The sequence below is a fragment of the Phalangium opilio genome, unplaced genomic scaffold (assembly GCF_054372755.1).
Source record: "Phalangium opilio isolate 3A_F unplaced genomic scaffold, DU_Popi_V2 ptg000209l_1, whole genome shotgun sequence".
Lineage (NCBI taxonomy): Eukaryota > Metazoa > Arthropoda > Arachnida > Opiliones > Phalangiidae > Phalangium > Phalangium opilio.
This window is the reverse complement of record NW_028324217.1, coordinates 2,613,012-2,629,480: the sequence shown is the minus strand read 5'-3', so window position 1 is coordinate 2,629,480 and position 16,469 is coordinate 2,613,012. Positions and strand designations below refer to the sequence as shown.

At 36.4% G+C, this 16,469-nt stretch overlaps 5 protein-coding genes across 6 annotated transcripts; 2 read left to right on the top strand and 3 right to left on the bottom strand.

Moving 5' to 3' along the window:
- Nucleotides 1-841: 841 nt before the first annotated feature.
- On the bottom strand, nucleotides 842-4,852 carry ATPsyngamma (ATP synthase, gamma subunit). The gene is made up of 7 exons (XM_089854278.1): nucleotides 4,687-4,852; nucleotides 4,504-4,538; nucleotides 4,290-4,421; nucleotides 4,012-4,213; nucleotides 3,152-3,295; nucleotides 2,859-3,079; nucleotides 842-1,144 (listed from the first exon to the last, which is right to left on the bottom strand). The coding sequence occupies exons 1-7, from the start codon at nucleotides 4,725-4,727 to the stop codon at nucleotides 1,044-1,046; spliced, it is 876 nt and encodes a 291-aa protein (XP_089710404.1). The 5' UTR covers nucleotides 4,728-4,852; the 3' UTR covers nucleotides 842-1,043.
- Nucleotides 4,853-5,054: 202 nt separating this feature from the next.
- On the top strand, nucleotides 5,055-7,575 carry Gcat (Glycine C-acetyltransferase). The gene is made up of 12 exons (XM_089854252.1): nucleotides 5,055-5,202; nucleotides 5,491-5,729; nucleotides 5,789-5,878; nucleotides 5,940-6,159; nucleotides 6,265-6,361; nucleotides 6,421-6,507; nucleotides 6,573-6,655; nucleotides 6,722-6,831; nucleotides 6,894-6,995; nucleotides 7,057-7,132; nucleotides 7,200-7,247; nucleotides 7,318-7,575. Exons 1-12 carry the CDS (start codon nucleotides 5,181-5,183, stop codon nucleotides 7,422-7,424), a joined length of 1,281 nt encoding a protein of 426 aa, XP_089710378.1. The 5' UTR covers nucleotides 5,055-5,180; the 3' UTR covers nucleotides 7,425-7,575.
- A 410-nt stretch (nucleotides 7,576-7,985) lies between these two features.
- LOC149618356 (cytochrome P450 3A4-like) lies at nucleotides 7,986-16,342 on the bottom strand. Its single transcript, XM_089854009.1, has 5 exons — nucleotides 15,563-16,342; nucleotides 15,294-15,312; nucleotides 15,222-15,228; nucleotides 14,282-14,605; nucleotides 7,986-8,478 (listed from the first exon to the last, which is right to left on the bottom strand). The coding sequence occupies exons 1-5, from the start codon at nucleotides 16,340-16,342 to the stop codon at nucleotides 8,061-8,063; spliced, it is 1,548 nt and encodes a 515-aa protein (XP_089710135.1). The 3' UTR covers nucleotides 7,986-8,060.
- LOC149618358 (uncharacterized) lies at nucleotides 8,687-10,609 on the top strand. Of its 2 annotated transcripts, XM_089853865.1 has the most exons (4): nucleotides 8,687-9,186; nucleotides 9,263-9,734; nucleotides 9,805-10,296; nucleotides 10,336-10,609. In XM_089853865.1, the coding sequence occupies exons 1-4, from the start codon at nucleotides 8,897-8,899 to the stop codon at nucleotides 10,534-10,536; spliced, it is 1,455 nt and encodes a 484-aa protein (XP_089709991.1). In that variant the 5' UTR covers nucleotides 8,687-8,896; the 3' UTR covers nucleotides 10,537-10,609. The 2 variants fall into 2 exon arrangements, with proteins under 2 accessions (XP_089709991.1, XP_089709990.1); XM_089853864.1 differs by having other exon boundaries at nucleotides 9,805-10,609.
- Nucleotides 10,528-13,824, bottom strand: LOC149618357 (uncharacterized). The gene is made up of 3 exons (XM_089853863.1): nucleotides 13,321-13,824; nucleotides 13,098-13,261; nucleotides 10,528-13,013 (listed from the first exon to the last, which is right to left on the bottom strand). The coding sequence occupies exons 1-3, from the start codon at nucleotides 13,547-13,549 to the stop codon at nucleotides 10,677-10,679; spliced, it is 2,730 nt and encodes a 909-aa protein (XP_089709989.1). The 5' UTR covers nucleotides 13,550-13,824; the 3' UTR covers nucleotides 10,528-10,676.
- Nucleotides 16,343-16,469: the final 127 nt, after the last annotated feature.

Sequence of the window (16,469 nt, the reverse complement as noted above, 5' to 3'; positions counted from 1 at the left end):
CCTGGTGTGAACTATTCCTTAAGTAGAGTTGTCTGCTACACCTTCTGCTTTAATTTCTCTTGAGGCTCAGGCCGGTTTAGCTTTATTAAATAATTTAAATTAATTTTTAGGCATATCCTCAAAGAAATATTACAAATAAAGTCACTACATATGCTTGTTGAACAGATTCTTTCAAGAAAAATATTTTTTTTTACTGAAATGTTAACTTTATTGATGACGTTTTGCCTTATTTAACAAAAACCCGAACTCTTACATTTCCCCAAAAGTCTCTTGGACCCAGTTATAGCGAATTGGAAAAGGGTTAAAAATACCCGTACCAAATTTCATAATCTACTTCAGTCAAACGGCCCTATTCCCTAAGTATCATTCCCTCAAAATGGTGGTAAAATTACCGATGAATCATTATGCGTACCATAGGCCTTTGCCGTGATTTTTGGCCAATTGGCTAGTAGGCCTATAGATACTCCACCCATGAGTCCGGGGGCCATGACCTCGTAGAACAAACAGGGCCGGAAATAAGCACAAGACACTGGACATTGTCCAATAAAATTTTAAAATGTCCCATAAATTTTTTAAAACCCAAGGGGGTCACTGGACAGTTGACCAGTAAATTTTTCCGAAGTTTTGACAGCTTGACTATGAAGACGCGACGCAATTTTTGCGAACTCCAGTGGACAATGTCCTATAAGAAAATTTTCTTATTTCCGGCCCTGAGAACAAACCAAAAGGGTAAATTCAGAAATCCCCAACCAGATGTCGCGCTTGACGTTTCCCCATAGGCAATATTAAACTGACGCCATCTACAAACGCATTTTGAAAATAAAAAAAAATCGATAAAAACCCAGGTTTCTTATATTTTTATTTCTTAAATAAAATGTATCCCACAACAAATGACTCTACACAAATTGATTTAACAGATTTTTTTTTCTTTAAATTTTCAGGACCCCTTTATCTTACATCCAAAGTTCGTTACGTGGCAGTTCTTTTAATTATCCTATTAATAATATTAATTTTGAAAGTCCTGGAATGAAATATGTCGCTCTTTATAAAGCAGCAGCTCCAGAGATAATTTCAATCAACTCCTTGGTAATAACAGCCTGTCTGGTACGATTGAAAGTAATCGTAAGTTTGTCAATAACTTCACCTGGAAAGAAATAGACCAAGAAATTAGATGAAACCAGTTAAAAAATAGACGAAATTGCTGGAAGAAATTAGACGAAATTGCTGGAAGAAATTAGACGAAATTGCTGGAAGAAATTAGACGAAATTGCTGGAAGAAATTAGACGAAATTGCTGGAAGAAATTAGACGAAATTGCTGGAAGAAATTAGACGAAATTGCTGGAAGAAATTAGACGAAATTGCTGGAAGAAATTAGACGAAATTGCTGGAAGAAATTAGACGAAATTGCTGGAAGAAATTAGACGAAATTGCTGGAAGAAATTAGACGAAATTGCTGGAAGAAATTAGACGAAATTGCTGGAAGAAATTAGACGAAATTGCTGGAAGAAATTAGACGAAATTGCTGGAAGAAATTAGACGAAATTGCTGGAAGAAATTAGACGAAATTGCTGGAAGAAATTAGACGAAAACGCTGGGAAAAAAATAGACGAAAACGCTGGGAAAAAAATTGACGAAAACGCTGGAAAAAAAATAGACGAAAACGCTGGAAAAAAAATAGACGAAAACGCTGCAAAAAATAGACGAAAACGCTGCAAAAAATAGACGAAAACGCTGCAAAAAATAGACGAAAACGCTGCAAAAAATAGACGAAAACGCTGCAAAAAATAGACGAAAACGCTGCAAAAAATGGACGAAAACGCTGCAAAAAATGGACGAAAACGCTGCAAAAAATAGACGAAAACGCTGCAAAAAATAGACGAAAACGCTGCAAAAAATAGACGAAAACGCTGCAAAAAATAGACGAAAACGCTGCAAAAAATGGACGAAAACGCTGCAAAAAATGGACGAAAACGCTGCAAAAAATAGACGAAAACGCTGCAAAAAATAGACGAAAACGCTGCAAAAAATTGACGAAAACGCTGCAAAATATAGACGAAAACGCTGCAAAATATAGACGAAAACGCTACAAAATATAGACGAAAACGCTACAAAATATAGACGAAAACGCTACAAAATATAGACGAAAACGCTGCAAAAAGACGAAAACGCTGCAAAAAGACGAAAACGCTGCAAAAAGACGAAAACGCTGCAAAAAGACGAAAACGCTGCAAAAATACGAAAACGCTGCAAAAAGACGAAAACGCTGCAAAAAATAGACGAAAACGATGCAAAAAATAGACGAAAACGATGCAAAAAATAGACGAAAACGCTGCAAAAAATGGACGAAAACGCTGCAAAAAAACGGACGAAAACGCTGCAAAAAATAGACGAAAACGCTGCAAAAAATGGACGAAAACGCTGCAAAAAATGGACGAAAACGCTGCAAAAAATAGACGAAAACGCTGCAAAAAATAGACGAAAACGCTGCAAAAAATTGACGAAAACGCTGCAAAATATAGACGAAAACGCTGCAAAATATAGACGAAAACGCTACAAAATATAGACGAAAACGCTACAAAATATAGACGAAAACGCTACAAAATATAGACGAAAACGCTGCAAAAAGACGAAAACGCTGCAAAAAGACGAAAACGCTGCAAAAAGACGAAAACGCTGCAAAAAGACGAAAACGCTGCAAAAAATAGACGAAAACGATGCAAAAAATAGACGAAAACGATGCAAAAAATAGACGAAAACGCTGCAAAAAATGGACGAAAACGCTGCAAAAAAACGGACGAAAACGCTGCAAAAAATAGACGAAATTGCTGGAAGAAATGTCATGAAACGCGTAACATACCAGCATTCTTGCTTGCACCATCCATAGCCGTCATCCTTGAGCTCTGTTCACTGCAAGCTCCCTCCTTCATGGCATAGTAGATCATACTTGCCAATGAAAATTCCAAATAACTTTGCAGTACTTCAGCGTCCAAGCTGTCATAAACGCTAAGTTTTTTAGCAGCATTAATAGTCTCTAAACTGAATACAGGCATGTCAGTTGTCGTGTAGGAGACAACAGACCTGAAAGTTGAAAAATAAGAGAAAATAAATGGGTTGTTAATGTTTTAACTTAAAAATTTTTAGAAAACTTACTTAAATCTGTTGTAAATGATGACACCTTTCTCGTACTCGTCGCCAGAATTGAGAACAGCATTGGCTACCATAAGAGCATCATTAAAAAGCGGGGGTTTCCTGCCATAATCACTGAAGACAACTTGAATGTTCTTGCCAAATTGCCTGTTAATAAATTGAGTTAAATTACATTAATGATATGCCTGTAGGTGCAGATATTAAAAAATCCACATTATTCCCCATACGCGTGCCAAGGCTTAAATTGTGTTAAATTACATAAATAATAAATATCTAATAGTAATTAATAGAATATTAAAGAACTGTCGCTCTAATTATAAATTATTAGCTAAATAAATAAATGATATGCCTGTAGGGGCAGATATTAAAAAATCCACCACCTTATTCCCCATACGCGTGCCAAGGCTTAAATTGTGTTAAATTACATAAATAATAAATATATAATAGTAATTAATAGAATATTAAAGAACTGTCGCTCTAATTATAAATTATTAACTAAATAAATGATATGCCTGTAGGTGCAGATATTAAAAAACCCACCACCTTACACATGTGCCAAGGCTTAACTCCTGATTTTTAATTCCGACCCCAAAGTATCAGAAAAACAAGATGGCCCCGGCCAGATTACACTTTTGCGCGGCCTCTAGTGACTAGAATTAGTATTACTATATTCATTGACCCCGGCAAAAAGTTTATTTATGACGAAACTTATTATGCGGTTACACGAAATCCAGCCAGCCGACCAGCCAACAGAGGTCGGAACAATACTTTCGCTGCTCTAAAGAGCGCAAAAGTAAAAACCACTAATAATTTAAAGCCAATCTCAAAAAAATTAGAAATAAATATTAAATTTTATTCCTTACCTTTGCAAAAGTGCCCTGGCCTTATCTCCGACACAATAGACCTTAATGTTCTCCGGATTTGGACTCTCAGCCAATATGGCTTTAACTCTCTTTCCAACACTGGTATGGATACCTCCACAGAGACCTCGATCGGAAGTCATAGCCAAGATCAAAGTACCTGGTTTGGGGTCTTCACCACCTATCTCAGCCTTCTGATAAAAAGCTAAAAAGTGTGCAATTTTTAAGGACTTACCGTTGGAAGTTCGGAGAATTTATAAATTGAAGTTTAAAGGCCATACCTTGGGCACCCTCTCCATAAGAACGAGCTGGTTTCAGTTCACGTTCAGCACGAGCGTACTTGGCTGCTGACACCATCTTCATACTCTGAGTGATCTTTTGGATATTCTTAACAGATTTCAAACGGAGACGGACTATAAGATAGTTAGGCTACTTTAGTTACGAAGTTGGGTGGGCTTAACTGTGGCCATATTTTAATGTAAGAATAACACTTACTGTCTTTTAAAGTTGCCATGTTCCTCACTTGTACACTGAAATTAATTAAATAGCTAATTAAATTAGGTCACCGTCAATTTCACATGTCCTTAGGGGACGGGGTAATTAATTAAAACGCCGGCCCTATTCCCTAAGCTAAAGCAGATGCTAAGCCTAAAAAAGTTAAAATAAGGAAAAACTTACGTTTGAGGAACAGAAACAACTATCCGACTGATGAAGTTCATTTTAATTAATTATTTGATTAGTTTTCGCTTATTAAAACTGGCCGAAATGAACCCCAACCTCAAAGACACACTGCCGACCTTCACAGATTTTACAAGGGTCCGTCTGCAAAGGGCAAACCACAGCCTACTGTATGCTATTACTATAGGGGTCCGCGCAATGAAATATATATTTGATATATATTCAAAGCTGGTTCAGTTCAGCTCTGTTTTAAATAAATTATGAAATAAAATTGCATTAATTTTCAATAAATATGCGTAGTTTTGAATTTTGAATAGGTTAAAAACTATAATTTTATAAAGATACTGTAAATTTTGTAAATAATAAAGAGTAAATGATATTTATTTCAACTTATTAGTTAGGTTTTCAAAAGGCCATAGGACTTTGTCAAACATCTGGGTTTGGTGTTATTTACCGCTACATTGACACGAATACTTTTGAATCTCAAACTTAAAATGTTACTACGTTTAAGAAATGGTAATATTTTCTATAGATATTTTTCTATGGTTTGCATGAAGATGTAGAGATTACGTTTAAATTTAGCTTGGCAAACATATGCCGAGCACGTATTTGTAGTAAAGCATCATGTCACAGTCTGCCATAAGTTAAAGGTTCAATAGCAAGAACTAGTATAGTACGCGAAGAATGTGTTACTCCAGTACGATCAGAAGTTCATTACATAACCCCGATACCTGCGCAACTTACGCTTACACCGTTGAATTTGATATTAAATTTGTTCTGAATTTTATTTATATTTTTTACCAGTTTTTAATACAAATTCGCTTCTAAAACTGAATCTCGTAAATGATCTCAAATATTTTCGACTGTCAAGTAACTGGGCTGCCACTAAAGAAGTTCTAGACCATGAAATAAGTGAAATTAAAGCAGCGGGAACATGGAAATCTGAACGCATCATTACATCAAAACAAGACTCAAAGATTACGGTAGAAGGTCGCAAACAAGAAGTACTCAATTTTTGCGCCAACAATTATTTAGGGTTATCAGTAAGTCTGAGCATAACCAGTTCAGGTCAGTTCATCACTAACTCGAAACCGTCTAATAGAGCCACCCTGAAGTAATACAAGCGGGTATTGATGCGCTTAAACAATATGGCGCTGGTTTGAGTTCCGTGCGATTTATATGCGGAACTCAGGTAATGCGCAGTAGAAAAAAATGTTGACGCAAAGGCCTAACTATTTTAGACATTTTTTCAGAGTTTACATAAAGATTTGGAAACTCAAATCGCCCGTTTTCATAACCGCGAAGATTCAATTGTGTACGCCAGTTGTTTTGATGCAAACGCTGGTATTTTTGAAGTTTTATTGAGACCCGAAGATGCTGTACTATCTGACGAATTAAACCACGCCTCTATAATCGATGGTATTCGATTATGCAAGGCTGAAAAACATCGCTATAAGCATCGTGATATGAATGGTGGGCTTATGTCCTGCGCTTCGTGAAATTGGCGCGAAATAAAAAAACCCAAGGTCTCTTTTATACTAATAGGCCTAATCGCACTTTTGTGGCTTTTCTTTTTAGACTTGGAGCAAAAACTTCAACAATGCGAAAAGGCGAGGCTTAAGTTGATTGTAACTGATGGCGTATTTAGTATGGATGGAAACATCGCTCCTTTAAGGTAAGCCTTTGTCACTAACATTTGCGATTTGCAAATTTGCTGATAATATAAATTATCAGAGAAATATGCGACCTGGCTGAGAAATATAAAGCAAATGTATTTATTGACGAATGTCACGCAACTGGGTTCTTGGGTAAAACTGGAAGGTATATAAAAATAAATAAACCAAGGCTTAGCGAATTATGCCTAATTTTGCCGTAAACAAAACTAGGGGTACTGAGGAATATTTAGACGTTATGGGACGGGTTGACATCATAAATTCCACCCTTGGTAAAGCTCTAGGGGGCGCAGCTGGTAAGAACTTCGTATATTTGCGGAAAATAGATTTGGTGATTCACCAAGGCTTAACATATTTTTAAGGTGGTTACACAACAGGGAAACGCGAACTAATTGACCTTCTACGTCAGCGATCTCGACCCTATCTTTTTTCAAATTCACTCCCTCCTCCTGTTGTAGCCTGCGCCAGCAAAGTAGGCCTGACCTATTTATACCTAATACGAAAATAGGCCTAATAAGTCCATATTTATGCTAGGTTTTTGATATATTGATGAAAGATTCGTCACTTACGGAAAAAGTCGCGACTAACACGACACTTTTTAGAACCAAAATGAAGGCAGCTGGTTTTACCATTTCTGTAAGTCCTAAACCTAATTTTAATTTTAAGTAGTTAATTAGCATTAATTACGGTTAATTAGGGTGATAATCATCCAATATGCCCCGTTATGCTTGGTGACGCGAAATTAGCCTCTGTCTTTGCAGATGAAATGCTGGGTTAGTAACTAAACCTTTTTAGGCCTAATTTGATCTATTTTCATGAACTGGCTAAATATTTTTATAGAGAAAGGAATTTACGTTATAGGATTTAGTTATCCTGTAGTACCCAAAGGTTCGATTCAGTTCAGTTCAATATAATTGTGAATTTCTTTTAATATAAAAATATAATTAATTTAATGTAGGCAAGGCCCGAATTAGGGTTCAAATCTCCGCAGCCCATTCCAAAGAAGATATAGAAAAAACTATTGCCGCTTTTATTGAAGTTGGTAAAAAACACAAGGTCATTTAAGGTCAAGTGCCTTATTTAAAATGTGTTTATAAAATACATTCCAATTTACATATCCAACACTAAACACTGACCAATATAAAATTTGTAACAATGTCAATGTTCTAATAAATGATATTTGTTAATAAAATCATTAAAATAATTATTAAACTCACCTGGATTTCAATTTAATACAACCATAATAAGGCTAATGCCATTAGGCTTATCACTTTCGTGTCAATATTACGTCATAGTGACGTTTATAAAATGTCCATCGCTCATTGGAATTGACTATCAGGTGAAGAAAGAGTCCCTGTTCGATATTCTTCCGCGAAAGTTAATTAAAACGTTTGTCTGTCTTTGGAAAATAGTACACTAATTGAAGGGCAAGGTACAGGGTGAGCAGACAACGCTTTTTGCCTTAGTAACTAGCGCCATCTAGGGGGCTATGCATCTAGGCAAAAAAATAGTATAATTGAAGGGCAAGGTACAATGTGAGCAGACGACGCTTGTTACCTAAGTAACTAGCGCCATCTGGGGAATATTTCAGAAACCGATAGTCAAATACGTTTCAACAGTCAATCTCAGTAGTAACATATCGCGGAGTTTGTTTTTTTTAAGACCAAGGAAAGAAAGTAGTTCATGGTTCCAAGGTCGAATTTACTCTTCGATGATTGGCCTTTTGATTAAATTAACGTAGATGTCGCTTTTATGTGACAATCCCGTACTTTGCAAAGCAACTTTGGGTGGAACGATGGTATTCGCGCTCAATTCGAACTTGAACTTTAAGATGGCCTTAGCTGCTGTTAATTTCAATTCGTGAATTGCCAAATTGGCTCCTACGCAATTGCGAGGTCCAAGTCCAAAGGCCAAAAATGACCCTGGTCGATTGTTCTTTCTGTTTTCAGGAGAGAACCGTTCGGGGTCAAAGACATCCGGATCATGCCAATATTCCTCACTGTGTTGAATATGCCATACAGGCGCCATGATTATCACGTCTTTCGGGATAAAGACGCCATTTATTGTCATGTTCTTCGTAGCTTCACGAACCACGTTGTACGGCAGAGCGGGATATAATCTGTTAAATGAATAAAAGGTTTAATAAATAGTGTAATTAGCATAAGTTTATAAGTGAAATGTTCCGTTCCATAAGTATAAATGGCACTACCTATACAAGTTCGTAATGCTACCAGAAATTTATCACTATAGGAAGTGAAGGACTATGCGCTTGGCATAGTACCTCTCACGTAGAAAGCTCCCCCATTCTAGGTGACTTCTCTCCACCTAGTGGCGGCTAAACGCGAAAGAGGGAACAAATTTTAGTGTCGCTACCTGACGATCAGAACTAAAACTATTCGAGGGCGTGACCTATTTCGTCCCGTCGTCTGCTTCTTCAATCACACGAACTTCGCGAAGGCCTAGAAAGCATGTTGTTGTTGATATTTGTTATTTGGTAATGAGTTCCTAGCCCAAGTTTTGAAGAAATTTCATTCGAAATGGATATAAATGTGAAAGATCTTATTGAGCACATTAAAGAAGAATCAAAAAAAGAGCTTCATATAGCTTTAAGTGACAAGCGAATGTCAATTCATAACAAAATTATTGAGTCTCAGAGTTTTGAGTATTTTCTTCGAAATATTTATACTTATGCCAATGATAAAGCAGAAGTACTTCAGTTCCTAAAAATAGCAAATACATTAAGGGAAGAATTTAATTTTGAATTTGATGAAATGAACAGTAAAGATGTGCAAGAGTTATTCAACTTTTACTTGTGTAGTGTATACAGGTATTTATTGTTTTAAGATCTTTTCTTTATTGTAGTGCATGGAAAGGTATCAAATCTTATTAAATTATCCTATTAGATTTTCCCGTTGTGATAAAAATATTGTTGAAAACTGTGATAATGAAACCGTCGATTTGGAGAGCTGTGATGATGATAAATATACCAAAGAAGAGACAAAAGTTTTTGAAAAGAATGAAGAAATTAAAGTTAGACCTTCAAACTTCTTGCAAGAAAGTTTATGTGGAATTTTGAGACTTGGCGGAGGAACTTTGGGGGAGATGTGGAGGGTGTCTAAACGATTAAGGAGTTCAGATCACTACAATATGAAAACTAAAATTCTATATCAGAATGTCTATAGACTGTGTTTCAAAATTTCACTAGACGATGAAGAGAAAGAACAGCAACTACCAATCGAATTGAAACAACAAGATAGAGGTGGAATGTTTTTTCCCAAAGAGAGTTTGAGAGATTTTGTAAAGGAAGTAAATAACACAGTTCGTTTATTTGCAAACTCTGACGCTTTAAGTGAACACGGGAAAGACATGATCAAGGTAGATTAACTAAATACTTAGGCTATTGATTACAAGCAGCTAGTTAATTTTATTTTTATTTTTATAAAAGGTGTGTGTATCTGAAGTTAAAGAAAACCAAAAAATTGAAAGATTATTCTGGGAAGGAGTAGAGTGCATTCCTGACTTGTTGACGCAATTTGACCGAGAGAGTTTAACCTTCTTTTATAAGATCTGGCTGAGAAAATTGACGCATGCAAGAATTCAGGAATTCATCAGTGTTTGCAGTGGAAGTATTAGCAAAGGGGGCCACAATCTCCGAGACAATTTATATAGTCAACTGAAGAAGCTTTATGCCAAAACTAAAACTGTCAAAAAAGACTCTAAAGAAACCAAAGGGGCAAAAAAAGAGGAAAAAGTTAAAATTGGTAAAGGGAAAAGAAAATCACCCGAAAAATTAGATAATCAAGAATGTACCACGAAAACCCCAAAGTTAAATCAAAGGAAAGCTCCAAAAATTAATAAAACAGAAGTTTCAAAGAAGGCTGAAAAGAAAACCCCGAAAGTTGCTGTAGATAAGAAGGCTGGAAAGAAAAACCCAAAGGTTGCGGTAAATAAGAAGACTGAAAAGAAAACCCCAAAGGTAGCTGTGAATAAGAAGGCTGAAAACCAAACTGGCAACCCATCAATATCGAAAACTAAACCAAAATGTAACAAAAGTCAACCTAGTCATTTATATGAGGTACAAGAACGCGTTTTGCTTAAAACTTCTGGTTTAACTTGTGATCAAAATAGTCCAAAGAAAATATCTGTGATACATTTAAAATCGAAAAAATTGTTTTAAAAATATTTAATTATTTAATGCTTACAAAAATTAAGAAATGACAGTTCTTATTAAAGTTTTACTCAAATGTGGCAATGGGCAATGATTATTTTTAAATCAATTATCCTAATTGTATTTAATGTGAAAATGTTAATGCAGTTTTATAGTTTAATGTCTTCCAGGCCCAGGTTGTCATCCCGATACTCGGTATTGGAAAAATTCCCACTGTGAATGTTTTTTACTATTCTTACTGCTTTTTGCGTAGAGCTGTAATTTATACCCGTGAGCTTACTACCACTAGCATATTTAAGTTGCGAAAAGAGCGACTCGACGGCACTTCCATTTATTCGCGATGGTGATATAAAATTGTCTGGATATCTGTTAAGAAAGTCTTCTGAAAACTTAAGGAAGCCAAAGACTGTAATTCGCAGTAAGTCCCAGGTTTGCCAAGCAAGAAAGGCATCTTGTTTAGGAGTTTGTAAATTTATTTCTGGGTCTTTTTTTAAAATTTCAGTGAGCCAATCAGCAAAGTATGTATAGCCTTCTTTAATTGACATCAATTCTTTATCAGCCATTGAGAAAATTCGGTCTTTAGATAAAAACCCATTCTCAAATAACTGGCTGCAGGCTCTTAAGTAGAGGTAGCATTCGTATGAACTCTCGCGATCAGGTAGAAATTCGTTGGGGTTATGGGAATGCGCGTATAGTTCTGATAGAACCTGTGGCTGCTGCATTATTTTGGCTGGTTTGACGTTCAATTTCGTCCAGGCATCTCTTATTATGTAACTTGTATGCATTTTTGGGACATACCGCAAAAGACCGTTTTTTTGTCGAGCTACTTCCCTTTCATACATATCTTTTAAATTCTGCCAACCAAATTTGACTCCGTTCCTTTGGAAGTTTTTAGTTCTTAAACAGTGAGAAGAGTGCAGAGAATTAATGAGACTTTTTAATTCATGAGAAGGACAGATCATCCAATATAGTTTTCGCCCTGGCCAGAAAGGGTTATCAAAACTAGGATTAACTTCGTAATTATTTTCAGCGTCTTCAATCGTGTAAGAAAAAGCCTTTTTTGCGCCATCCATGGTCTTTTTAATAACAGCCAGGTTGGAGCTCGCACCATCGCACATTAGAATTGACGTTCCAAAATTGTAAGCGTTTAAAGAACGTAAAGTTTCAAGAATACAGGGTAGCAGTTTATCGTGCTTAACAGGAGAACCAAAGGTGAAATATGGACCAATTAAATCAAAGTTAGATGTTAGATCACGCCAGAGAAACTGAAGAACGTATTGGGTTGGTTTTGGTTCAGACATATCCTTGGAAATATCATTTAAAAGGGGAAATTCTTTTTCTTCCATAGCAAAGCCGATAAATTGATGATTTTTGGAATTCCAAATTAATTTTTCAATAACCTTCACTTCATCGAAGATTAGCACTCCATCGGCTTTTGGAATTGGTAAACCCTTAACTTCTTTCAAGCGCTTAAAATCTTCGTACTTCTGTTGTTGTTCGCAGAGGTATTTATGATTAACGCCAGGCGTGTTATCATAAACTTGAGACCTTTTTTTCAAAGTGCTAGCGCTCGGTAATTTGAAAATTTTGAAAGTCTTCAATGCCTTGTAGGCTGCTGGGCTTCTAGAAAATACCGCTAGAGCTATTCTAATAGTTATTGGACTCCAACGATTTCCATTGTGGCTTTCTTCGCAGTTCCTTTGATCCTTAAAGAAAGCTTTTTTGTCATCATTTTGTTTCTTTTCACTATCTCGTTGCCATGCCAATTTTAATAATTCAGAATTTTCTCCCGATTCGATAGCCTTTTGGACATCATTTTTAAAATCCGAATTTAAAACGTTAAGAATGGAGTCAATTTCATCAGATTGTTCAGAGTTTAGCAACATATCTTTATGTTCAAGCTGAGCCTCAAGCTTTGCAACCCTCTTATTCAAAAATCTTCGGCTTTTTTTAATACTCTCTAATCTTGATTTAAGGCTTTTTGGAGTTAATTTACTTATAGGGTATTTGCTTTCAACTTTGGTTCTCTTGGTTTTTCTAATTGGATCCTCTTCTAGTTTACGTTTTTTCTTGTTGGACAGAACTTTGGAACTCTTAAAACAGTGTGTGCACTGCCCAACTTTAGATTTATTGTTAGAAGTGTAAAAAACTTCGCACTGGGTTGACTGGACTCTAGGAAATGGTTCCAAAAATATTTTATAGTTTGGTCCAGAAGCTATATCAGCATTACACTTTATGCCAGGGCAAAATTTAAGTTTGTAGCCTTTCACAAGGTTTAGTGCAGCCTCCACATCAACCGTGTTAATAGTTTCATTTTCAATATTTAAGAACTGCTTCGTTTCAACAGGTCGAAAAGGGATGATTATGGTGCATTTCCCTGTTTCAGTAATAATCAACTGAATCGGATCTATATCTTCTGGCAGAAGTCCCACATTTAGCCCATTTGATATTGAAATGGTTCTTTCTCGGCGAGTATTAAGGAAACACTAAAAATATTAAGTAAATTTATATTATAAATGTAATAAATTGAATTAAACAGGGAATTTATGATTAAATCCAAATAGATTTACCTTCAAGTTCAGATCAAGGGTGTGACATTGGTCCACAATATCTTGCAGAAAAGTTGCTCTGATACCCATATTGGCAAATATACCCTTTTCTATCGAATTTGTTACCAAGTCGTTGGTCTGAGTTGAATTATTTATGCTCAGATTTGGGGTTTGTGAGGTGAAATCTGAATTTCGTAACTAGACATAAACATGTGTTTATTTTAAAACTAGATTTTTACCTTACCACTTGATGATGGTCTACACAGAACGGAAGCATCTTTAGATTTGTTTTTAATAATAAGGCCAGGTTTAATTTTTTCAGCCATAGTCTGGGTGTTTTTGTTAGCTCGTTTAGCTATGGGGTTTCTTTCTCTTATTGTTTGAGAACCTCTATCTCTGATAATTTTAGCATTTGTATTGCACTGTATGCCTACCGAGACTTTATTTAAAATTGATACTCCGAGTCCTTCCATGATTAAGTTGATTAACCAATTTTAAACAAGGCTGAATAATGTAATTAGAACCGACGAGTCCACGACTAACCCTAGGTTAAAGAAGAGGCTAGAGTAGCAGACGATTTTTTAGTCACGTGTTCATCCTTATGGCTATTGGCTGACATATTTAAAAACGCTCCAATCAGCCACCAAGGAGAACCTCCCACTTTTTGAAGCTTTTAAGAGCGAAGAAAGCGGGAAAAATAAACTCGGAAAGGGGAATGGAAGTTTTAATCCCCCTTTACGTAAAATCTTTCCAGCAGAGATGGTCCCTATTCTAAGCGATAGAGTCCCTCACTTCGTGTAGTTATAAATTTCTGATGCTACTGAGAGACTTACAGTACTCGAGAGAACTAGTTCGAGAAGGAGAACGACAATTAAGCGAGTCAATTGAAGTCCTAACTACACTCGGTGGTGGTTAATTAATTTGGCAGGACCAAGTTCAATCTAGGTCCTATTTAGTCTGAACTTACTAAGCCCAAATTTGACATCAGCGCCAAAACCAGGCGTATGTCGCTTTACCCTGAAGCTATGACCTATACTTCAATCACTTCAAAATTACAAGCTCCAGTTTCTAAGTTACCAGTGACAAACTTATGGAAGGAACATATCTTATGAACTTATGCTTCAAACAAAGGGACTTTAGTGCAGGACTGTTAACTTTGAAGCCCTTTCTAACGTCCTTGGGTCAATTTATGCTTATGGACGTACCTTAGGGTTTCGTTTAAAACTGAATCCAGATACGTTAGGCTTAAAATCTCTTCGTATGTTGGGTTATCAGCGAAGCAAATCCCTTCACTGGCTTCTTCAAACACCCTTTCCTGAACATCGGGGTTAGATGCTAAGGCGTAGAAGAGAAAGGTCAAAGTTCTAGCCACTGCGCGGTGACCCGGTACCAATAAGGCTTGCGTATTGGCTAAAAGTTCATATTCAGTGAAGAATTTTGCCCCTAAGTCATTGCTGGATGAATCGGTTATTGAAATACGTTGCATTATGATGTCCAGAATGTCCTTTTGACCATTGATTTCTTTTGACCTTCAATTAAATTTCATAATAAATATGCAATAATAACTCTTTTTGTTTAATCTATTAATCTATTACAAGGTCATATAAGAATGAGCAGGGCTTATCACACACGGGATTTAGCATATCACTCCTTTATCGTTATCAGTACAAGTGTTGAAAGTTACACAAAATTGCGAAGTAATTAAATAGTATAAGTTTGAAGTCAAGGTCAAATCATCTAACAAAATTTCTAAGTGGATTGGGAACTAATTTGCTTAATTATACGGGCCCTAACTATTGTAACTCTAAGTATTAGGTATCGTTTGAAAGCAGGGCCGGATTAAGGGGGGGGGCAGGGGGGCACTGGCCCCCGGGCGCAAGGCTTGTTGGGGCGCATTGAGTTTAACTATTCCCCCTTAGGGACATTTGCTGTTCCGTTTTTCCCGACTTAAGGGGGCGCACACTATCTCGGCCCCCGGGTGCAAAATTGCTTAATCCGGCCCTGTTTGAAAGGGGTCTAATAGGGCTATAACATACTCAAAGGACTGCCCTGTATCTTTTATAGAACCAGAGTTAAATGATGTCGTGTATATATGCCCATGTTAATCCTATGGAGATTATGTTTATGGACATTTTGCTTAATTACTCGGGCCCTGATTGTTGTAACCCCCAAGTATTAGGTATCGTTGGAAAGGGGAGAAATAGGGCTAAAACATACTCAAAGGACTGCCCTGTATCTTTTATAGAACCAGAGTTAAAAGGCGTCGTGTAAATACGCCCATGTTAATCCTAATTAGAGGACGTTAATGAATATTTTGCTTAATTATTCGGGCCCTGATTGTTGTAACCCTAAGTATTAGCCATCGTTTGAAAGGCCTGAAATAGGGCTATGCCATACTCAAAGGACATCCCCGTATCTCTTACAGAACCAGAGTTTGGAGTGGACAAAGGTCATTGATAAAATAAATAAATAAATAAAAAATGAACAGACCTTTGTTTAGTATCCAAGACGTTAACCAAGTACTTTCTAATTACATTCTGCTTCTTCCAAAAATCGTTCAATTTGTCCCATAGCAAAACAGGGTGGGCTAAGTCACTTAGAGACACCCTAGTAAACTGAAAGTCTCGTAAAGACTTATAAAATTCGTGGTCCATTTCAATCTTCTTGGAGATAACAGTACTTCCCAAAACACGCATGGACAACTTAGCCAATTCGGGTCCAATATCAACGTCATTCTTTGGTTCCAACGAGTCCAAAAACGTGTCCACACATTCGTTCATTTTATCATTAACCAATTTTAACTTGCTCGAGATGAACGCCGGTGTTAACGAACTCCTATGTTTTTTCCAAGCAGTACCACGTGCTCTAAGAATGGATGTCTTTTGCGTCTTGGACTCCCCGCCAAATGATGGCTTGTTCCGGAAGTTGGTAAAGTTTTTGACCAAGATTGAGTTGAGAATATCGGCGTCACTTATAACCATGTACGCGTCATTACGGTAAAAAAATCCAAAGACTTTTCCGTGTTTTTGAATCTGTTCCATGATAATTTCATGCGTGATCTCACTGCCCACGACTGGTGCCAGACATTTGGTGAAATCCACAGTTATTTTGGGTACTTCGCAAGGAATCGAATGTTTTTTGAAGATGAAGTAGTACTTGAAGTTGCGCCAGTTTAGGTATATTAACCATGATAATATTGATATGGTTACCAATAAAGTTTTCATGATTAAATCCACGTAATTTAGTTGTAGTTGCAGTATCTCCATGGTTCAGTAATATTTTCCCAATTTAATTTTTCTGTGTATTTGAATTGAAAATTCACTAATTGTGAAAGTCATTTTATATTGATGTTTTTATCGTTATCAATATTTTTTTGAATGTTAATCAAATGAG